Here is an 8,456-nt window from a genome sequence, read left to right on the forward strand (position 1 = left end):
TGCACATCACATTGCTGACATCCTGCTCTTCCACATCCATCCTGCCAGATCCCTGGGAATCCTTTGAGCTCTTCCTCACCTAATGTGAGCTGGTTCTTGTCACTGGCTACCTCTTGGAGTCACAACAGAGCCAAGACATCATCCAGGTTAGCCTAAATGGTCCAACTGGAACCTAACAGACTGCTCTGGAGAGCCAGAGTTGTAAGACTTGAGTTTAATGACTTAGCCCTTGAGATTACATGGAAAATTAAGCCTTTCCTGGGAAAGGATTCCCACCAGCTGTTTCTGACCTGTCTGCTGCTCAGCTCCTGCTCTTAGTTGGTTGTGAAAATAGAAACTGAACTACTTGGTGCTATTCCCATGTCTCTGAAAGTTGGAAACTGGAAGCTGAAGCAGTGGTTCCAGGTTTCCTTTTGTCATGGTTTGACACTGGCCAAACGCCAGGCACGAAAGTCATTTGCTTACCCTCTCCTGCTACTGTTGGGCAGAGGAGAGGGAAAAAAATGAAGGGCTCATGAATTGAGATAAGGACAGGGAGAGAAAAACACTAAGGGCAAAACAGGTTTAAAGTAAATTTATTATCAACAAAGTTGGAAGAGGAGAATGAGAAGTAAAAGAAGCCTTTAAACCACATTTTTCCTCCTCCAGCCCCTCTCTCGTTCCTACTGACAGTGTGGGGAGACAGGGTGTGGGAGTTTTAGTCAGTTTGTCACTTGAGATCTTCTGTTCGCTCAGGGAGCAGTTTTTTCTCTGCTGTGCTGTGTGGTCCCTCCCACAGGCAGTCTTCCCAAAACTGCTGTGGTGTGGGTCACTCATCCATGGGAATGTAATCTTTTAATGACAGGCTGCTCTAGTTTGGAAGCGAAGGCCTTCTCTCTCTATTCAAGTCTCCCACTGGATTTCAGCTTTCTCTGCTGCAGCTAGACCCCTTTTCTCATGGACTGTGAGTGAACTTGTGCATCCCCTGTGGACTTCACGCATTACAAGGAGACAGTTTGTTTCACCATGGTCCTCACCATAGCTTGCAGAGGAACCTTGGCTCTGACACTTGCAGCACCTCCTTCCCCACCGACCTTTTCTCTCACATGTTCTCACTTCCTCCTCTTCTCTGACTAGGAAAAACCCCCTGCTACTTGTAGGTACTCTTGCCAAGAAGTCCCTATAATTCTTGCAAGATCCTGCAGAGAAGCTGGTCTCATTTAGGTTCCACATCAAGGAATTGCTTGCCCTGTTTCCCTTGGTGGCCAGTTGGCCTGGCTGTCATTGTGTGGGCAGCGGCCACCACAGCATTGGCACCATTTAACACCTCTCCTCATGCAGGGCATCCGGAAGGGGAAGACACTGCCCCTGCACTTCTGTCTGCACTGGTTGGCTAGGGGTGCCCAGGCAGGCAAGGCTCACCACAGGCCACACCAGCAAGGCAGTGCCTCCCCGCCACTGGAGAAAAACTGCCCCCATGTGCTGTTTTGACTTTCTTCTTAAATGCCATCACAGAGGCATTAGCAACCTCTCTAACTGGGCCCTTGATGCCCATCTTCAGAGCCATCAGAGGCTGGCTCTGTCAGAAACGGTGGAAGCTTCTAGCAGCTTCTCACAGAAGCTACTCCTGTGGCCCTCTCCCACTACCAGAAACCATGCTGCACCATATCAACTCACCTTTTCTTTCGAATATTCCAAAACCTCCACTCAACAAAATGGAAAAGTAGATATAAATAAAAGCTTTATATTTTATTAATATAATGGAACTTTTCACAAAAAAATAACACCCCAAAGAAACAGAAACCCAAAGCTGGTGCAGCCCCTAAAAGGCAGACTCTTTCCTCGTATATGTGTGAGGGGAAGGGGACAGTGACAGCCCAAAGAGAACAAAAACCCCTCAGGAATCTGGGCGGGATTTCTTCTCCTTCCTGCTGATGTCAACGCCTTTTCTTTTCTGCATGGTCGATTCACTGCTGGTGCTTGTTTCACTTTGGCTGATTTTCTCTTCCAAAGGCTTGGAAGCCTGTGATAACCCAAGAAAAAAAAAGAGTTGTGAATATTTTAATTTTACAGCCATTGGAATGCCCTGTGCTCCACCAATGTCAGAGCTAATTGTACTCTGGCTCTTACGCAGTGAGCCTTTGTTATTCTGCTCCCACTGCTGGGATTTTTAGGAAGGGGGATGACAGGAGAGCAAGATAATGGCTGAGCAGGGCAGTAGAACACACATAGATGAGCCAGGTTGCTCCAGGGCTCTGTGTTGTTGAAGGGATGGCTTCGCTCCGTGCCCTCCTGACAGCCACAGTTAACTTGGAAATGCATTCAGAGCTGGAGCAGTGAGCATGGCTCCTGCAGGGAAGATATCCCCATCCCAGAAAGGGTGTTACCCAAATCAGGTGCAAGGGAGGAAAGGCATCTAGGGAAGGGAGAAGGCCCAAAGGTAACTGATTTTTGGGCGGAGACTTTGATCTGCTTAAGGGTGATTTTATTTTTATGAGACTGAAGAGAGGAAAGGAGGCAGGAAGAGTGGAAGGATGATGGGAGGAAGGCTGAACTCCATCAGGGAACAGGGAGACCAGTCAGTGAATGGATGAGCAGGTGGAGAACTGACACAGGTGGGCATCAGGCACAGGTGGGCAGGGAACAGAGCTGAGGGAGAATAGGGCTACAGCATCCCTGGGAAGGGTTTATCCATCTCTCCCTCCTCCACCTTGAGCAGCCTGGCAGTTTTTAGTGAATGAGCACATTTAATTGGAAGGAGAGAATGTAATGAGCTTAAAAAAATATCATGAAATTAAATACAGATCCAAAACACAGAGCAGAAGGTGAGGAAGTAAAGAACAAAGCAACTGTGAAACGGAAACAGACAAAAGGACTGTAGACCAAGAGGGAGCCATACCAAGTGAGCAGAGCATGGTCCTTACCCTCAGCTGCCCTGCATATTTCTCAGTCCACTCCCTGGCATTGAGCAGGAACAGCTGCTTGTTGTACTTGTACTCTGAGGACTAAATGGGAAGAGCAAGACAAAGACAGAGATTTGTTTGAATACATGTCACTGAGAAGCTGCGACCAAGTCTGGCTTTAGGACTCCTAAACCAGACTAAAACTGCAACAAGCATGAAATGTAAAATTCATTTAGCTTGCTTGAAGAACTTGTGCTGCCATTTGCACTGAAGATAGTAGCTTGAAGACAAGACCATGACCATCTTTTCTGGCCTCAGCTGCCTCAGGGAAGCCCAGCGATGCCCCAGCTGACCCAGGTCAGGCCATGCTCCAAATGTGCCAATCCAGAGTGAGTGAAGCAGAAGCTGAGCCTAAGTCCAGCCCCCTACTCCCTCCCCACCCACGTCCATGGCCAGGAGAGAGGGAGCTCACGTACAATATTGGCCATGAGAGGATCATCAGGGTTGGGCTCTGCCATCAGCAGCTGGATGGAGGTCAGCAGGGTGGAGATGTTCAGGGAAGGCCTCCATGCACCCTGTAAGGAAACAGGAGGAGAGCAGCAGCTCGGGCAAAGAAACCAGCACACGGCAGCCTAGAAACACCTCAGAACCCACAGCACTTCAACACAACCTGCCCACAGTTGCCTTGGAACTTCCAGCACCTAATGCCCCATGGAACACACCAGACCCACTCTCAACACAAGGCTCCAAGGAAGCCCAACTGACAACCAGGGCAGTGGTCATGGCTCCAAGGCTGCCAGAGCTCAAGGAGCATTTGGATAAAGCTCCCAGGCACACAGTGGGACTCTGGGCTTGTCCTGCACAAATCCAGCTCGTGGCCCTGATGATCCTTCCAATTCAAGATATCCCGTAATTCTATGGGCTGTACCCTGCACATCTCTGCTGTGTTGGGGCAACTCATTTTCAGACATAATGCCTTTTGACTCCAATCTTTAAAGCCTTGGAAACTTATATGGAACAAAAACATCATGTTCTGGCTCTAAACAAAGAAGATGCCACTCAAAACTTCATTCCCTGCTCCCTGTAAATAAGTCAGGAGCAAAGAGACATTCAATCAGGCTTTTACAAGAAGCAGATAAGGAGTTCATTATCCTGCCCAGGCTCACTTACCCACACCCAAGCACTGTTTTACCTTCGGTGGTAACTTAAGAACATCCAGGCAAATCCTTCCAGCAGAGTCGATGTTGGGATGGTAGATGGGGGTCAGGAAGCGAATCTTTGGCGGCTCAAACGGGTACCTGAAGGGACAAGCATTAAGAAACAAAAGTTACTGTTATATTTATAGGACCTGTTGTTTTGTCACCCAAGCAATGCCGTAATTTTCTCCTCCCAGCCTACATGACACTCTTCCCCAAAAATCTTCAGAGGCAGTGCTCTGCCTTTGCTGCTTCCAGCTGTGTCAGACTAACTCTTCGCTGGATAGCCTTCCACAAGGGGAAGAACAAACTTTGCACTGATGAACAAACTCCTTCCAGAAAGCTTTCAGACAGTATGATGAAGCAAAAGTCTTATCATTGCACTTTTAGGTTTTTAATCACACATCTTTGATGTTCAATGCAAAATAAGTATCAGCTGCTAGAAAAATTGCATTCCCTAAAAAGAGGGTCTCAATTCCTTGTTGAGAGGATGAAGACTCACGTCAGTATTTACAGCAAATACCCTTACATCAGTTAACTAATACTTAAAGCAGGACTACACCAACTACTTAATCAGAGAATCAGCCTGGTTTACATTAGAAGGGACCTTAAAGCACATTTCACTCTACCCCCTGCCATGGGCAGGAACCTCCCACTAGCCCAAGATGCTCCAAGCCCCATCCAACCTGGGCCTGGACACTTCCAGGGATGGGGCAGCCACAGCTTCTCTGGGCAACCTGTGCCAGGTTCTCTCCACCCTCACAGGGGAGAACGCCTTAACTGAGCTAGCTAGAGTCTATTGCCCACCTACCTTTCAGGAACTATGATTTCCAGGTTGAATATTCCTTTCTCATATGGTGTGTCCACACCTCCTAAAATTTCTTTAAGAGCAAGATGAAAATACAAGAATTACATTTAAAATCAGAATTACAGAATGGTTTGGGTTGGAAGGGGCCTTCAAGATCATCTTGTCCAGCAGTCCCCATGTACCTCCCACAATTACAGCGCTGTTCAGGTGACAGAATCACAGAAAGTTAAGCGTTGGGAGGGACCTTAAAGACCACCCAATTCCAGGAACCCCTTCCATTATTCCAGGTTGCTCCAAGCCTCATCTAACCTGGATACTCCCAGGGATGGGACAGCCACAGCTTCTCTGGGCAACCTGTGCCAGGGCCTCACTTCCCTCACTAGGGAGAATCCAGGAATAAAAAATGTCATCAAATGTGTTCTTATGTAAGACCAGTTCCACACCCCAGCAATCAAAACTAAGGGTAGACCAGCCAAGTCACAGGCCAAGCCATGTTTAAAGGAAACTACAATCCCACATTTCCACATAGCCTGAAAAGCCCAAAGCATCACAAACCTAGCAGCAAACTGCAGCCCAGCCCTGCCTTTGGGAACCCCCAGGGTACGTACGTGCCCGTAGGTCATCCAGCTGCCCGTTCTGCCAGCAAGTGATGCCCGGAGGTGGCTCTGCAGCCAGGAGTGAGAGCTCCCTTGCCAGCCGTGAAGCTCTCTGCATGGTGCTGGAGCTCTGAGACCAAATTCTATTCCTGACAAACCTGGATTTTTAAAAACAGCACTTTAAATTGAGATTTTGGTTTTTTTTTTGGCTAAGGACCTGGGTTTTGAGCTGTTAGCCTGATGTGATATCAGATCACAGAGAGGCTGAGGCAGTTCCTAGAGCTGCTCTTGCACCCAGCTGGGGCAGGGGCATGAGACTCCTTATAATCCATCCCATCCCCTCAGTCCCCAGCTGAGTCTAATAAACCCTGGGATTTAACAAACCCTAATAAACTGGGAGGCCATAACCAGGCTCCAAAGCCCTTAGGGGACTGTAACATCTGCCCTGGGACCCGTGTCCTTTCATGGTTAAGGTACCCACTGCCCTGCTGGGGCCATCCATCAGGGCCCCTTCCTACCCAAAGGCTCCATCCCCATTTCCTGGGCAGGGGGAGACCTGAAAGCTGCCTCAGGGATGGGCCTCCCCATACCGCAGCAATGCTCCAGACACTCCCAAAGGACTAGTCTGCCCCTCAGTCCCCACAGACAGGGACAAAGGCACACCCCGAGAGGAACCTGGCTCGATTACCCACCACAGCCCTAACCACTCACCCTGAGGATGGGGACACCCCCCGAGGCCTAACTGCCCCCTCCAGGGATTATCCTTTCCCTCAGGCACCATTAACACCCCACAGACTCGCTCGCCCGAGCACCCCTCAATTTCACTGCACCTCTAGCCTGACTATCCCACTGAAGGAGCGTTCTACCCTCCTCCATCAGCCTAACTAAATACCCCTTAGCGTAATTACCCCCGCACACGGACAAGAGATGCGCGCCCCCCTTCCCACTCCCCAAGGATGGGAACGGCCACCCACAGCCTCACCCCTCCAAGATCTCCTACACAATCCCTTCGGAACGACCTCCGCCCTCCCTATTTACTAATTACCGCCTCACTCTAACTAATTAACGTTCCCCCCGCAATGACCAATCCCCGGGCTCCCGCCGCACAGACCGTGAGGCGGCGCGCGGCGGGGGCGGCACTTCCGCTATCGCCTGGCAACGGGCAGGCTCCTGGCGGGCAGCCCCACCCCCCAGGCCGCCGCTCGGGCGCTGATTGAGCTGTCCTGGCCCCCTGTCCCCGCCCCCTCAATTGAATTAGGGCGCTGCCATTGGGTGAGCGCTGCGGGCGGGAACCCAAGCCCCGCCCTCATTGAAGCAAGCTCGCGGGGTGTGGCCTGAGGCTGTGGTGGGGAGGCGAGAGCGGGGCCGGAGGAGCTCCGGGACCAACCGGGACCGCCCCGGATCCCCGGCTCTGGGATGCTCCAGCCCTGGGACCCTCCCACCCTGAACCGCGTTAAACCTCCGCGGACAGCGGGCAGCGCCCTGCTGGGAGCGGTCCTTACATAACTCCCTGTCCCAGCCAGCGTTGTGTAACCGGCCCCGTGGGGCGAGGAACCGCTGCTGCGCCCGCCGCCACCACAGGCCATGGGGAAGGAGGTAAAGGCGGGCTCAGGGAGCCCCCCCGGGAGGCGGCGGGAGTCCTGGCTGGCCCGTTCGCCCTCAGCTGCTGCGGGGCTGGCGCAGGGGCCGCCCTCCCCCGTTGCTTCCTCGCCGCTTCCCCGTCCGGGTGAGGGGCCCGGGCAGCGGGTCCTGGGGCCTCAGCCCGGCCTCCCTCCGCCCCATCCCCCATAGGCAGAGACTCGAGTGCGGTTCTCGACCCGTTGCCGGAGAAGCCCCAGTCAAGCCCCTACACTTCGATGTGTTTGGGACTTATTTCCTTCTCTGACTCAATATGCCGTTTTCTTGCATCAAACCTGTATCCAGCACCGTATTTATCACCTAAAGTATTCAAACAGGGGAAAGAACCTAGAGGTTGGAATCAACAGTGGCCTCAGGTCTAGAGTGGGATTATGGACCCAGATTTATGCAAAAAATAATTCTTAGATCCCAATTAAAAATTGTTCTCAAGCCTATCGAAACAGAATAACATTAAACAACTTAATGGTGATCGTTATTCCACTTCCCAAGCCCAGACTGTGGTTTGAGAGAGCAGGTGTAAGGCTGCTCTCTCCAGATAAACCGTTGTTTATCTGTTTCACTCTTGCTTCTGAAGCAGCCAAAATATAGTCAAAGAGCATTTGACAATGGAAAGTGTCCCACAGAGGAAATTAACCTGTTAAAAATTTCTGTTCCCAGTTCCTTAGGCCTTGGTCTGTCCCTGCCCCATCTGGTTCTGCCAGCTCCAAGGGCCAGTGGGACCAGAGAGGAGCTGCCTGCAGTCCTCCTCCTTCACTCTTGGGAATTACACAAAGACTTGCATGGCTTAGACCATCTTTGAAGCAGAATCCACATCAGTGCAGATATTTGTGTTATTTAGTGGTGTTTAAAACCCCAACAACCCCGGGGCAACTCATTTCTGGATGCCTGTAGGAACAGGGGCAGCACAGTGGGTTTTGGATAGTGCCACTGACAGCTTTTGCATCCCTCCAGCACATTCTTGCCTGTGGAGAAAAATACTCAGCATCAGGAGAGCTGGGATCAGTGACTGTGTGACCTCCTCTTTTAGGGGTGACATGTTGTAAAGATACTGGAGCATCAGCTGTGCAACCCTCAAGGTAAGGCCTAGATTTCTGTGCTTGTTGTCGTGGTGTACCTGTCCCGAAGTACAGGGATGAATCCTGTGTGAGGTGTATTTTCTACCTGCCTGGTTGATTTTTGGGGAACAGATGTGATCTGGATATGACAGGGAATGAACAGACTCGAGCTGCTCGTTCATGGAGAGGTGGAAGAGTAACAGTGGATAAATCTCAACATGATGTCAATGACAGACAGCACCTGCTCTGCCTTCTCCAACATTCCAGAGCATCTTTCCTTT

The 8,456-nt window shown here is 50.9% G+C and overlaps 1 protein-coding gene across 5 annotated transcripts; it reads right to left on the reverse strand.

The window, feature by feature from the left end:
* Positions 1 to 1,729: 1,729 nt before the first annotated feature.
* UBE2T (ubiquitin conjugating enzyme E2 T) lies at positions 1,730 to 6,584 on the reverse strand. 5 transcript variants are annotated; one of them, XM_058819465.1, is made up of 7 exons: positions 6,536 to 6,574; positions 5,495 to 5,640; positions 4,890 to 4,959; positions 4,075 to 4,180; positions 3,359 to 3,457; positions 2,904 to 2,984; positions 1,730 to 2,002 (listed from the first exon to the last, which is right to left on the reverse strand). In XM_058819465.1, exons 2-7 carry the CDS (start codon positions 5,598 to 5,600, stop codon positions 1,877 to 1,879), a joined length of 588 nt encoding a protein of 195 aa, XP_058675448.1. In that variant the 5' UTR covers positions 5,601 to 5,640; positions 6,536 to 6,574; the 3' UTR covers positions 1,730 to 1,876. The 5 variants fall into 5 exon arrangements, with proteins under 5 accessions (XP_058675448.1, XP_058675450.1, XP_058675449.1 ...); XM_058819467.1 differs by having other exon boundaries at positions 6,528 to 6,566; XM_058819466.1 differs by having other exon boundaries at positions 6,457 to 6,539.
* Between the last annotated feature and the right edge of the window lie 1,872 nt (positions 6,585 to 8,456).

Source organism: Ammospiza caudacuta, chromosome 24 (genome assembly GCF_027887145.1).
Source record: "Ammospiza caudacuta isolate bAmmCau1 chromosome 24, bAmmCau1.pri, whole genome shotgun sequence".
Classification (NCBI taxonomy): domain Eukaryota; kingdom Metazoa; phylum Chordata; class Aves; order Passeriformes; family Passerellidae; genus Ammospiza; species Ammospiza caudacuta.

Excerpts from the sequence above, each read along its gene's own strand:
- UBE2T (XM_058819465.1), bottom strand. The coding sequence starts at position 5,600 with ATGCAGAGAGCTTCACGGCTGGCAAGGGAGCTCTCACTCCTGGCTGCA. Across the intron at positions 2,985-3,358 it reads ATCCTCTCATGGCCAATATT|TCCTCAGAGTACAAGTACAA; the intron begins GTACGTGAGCTC and ends CTTCCCATTTAG. Across the intron at positions 2,003-2,903 it reads AATATGCAGGGCAGCTGAGG|GCTTCCAAGCCTTTGGAAGA; the intron begins GTAAGGACCATG and ends GGGTTATCACAG.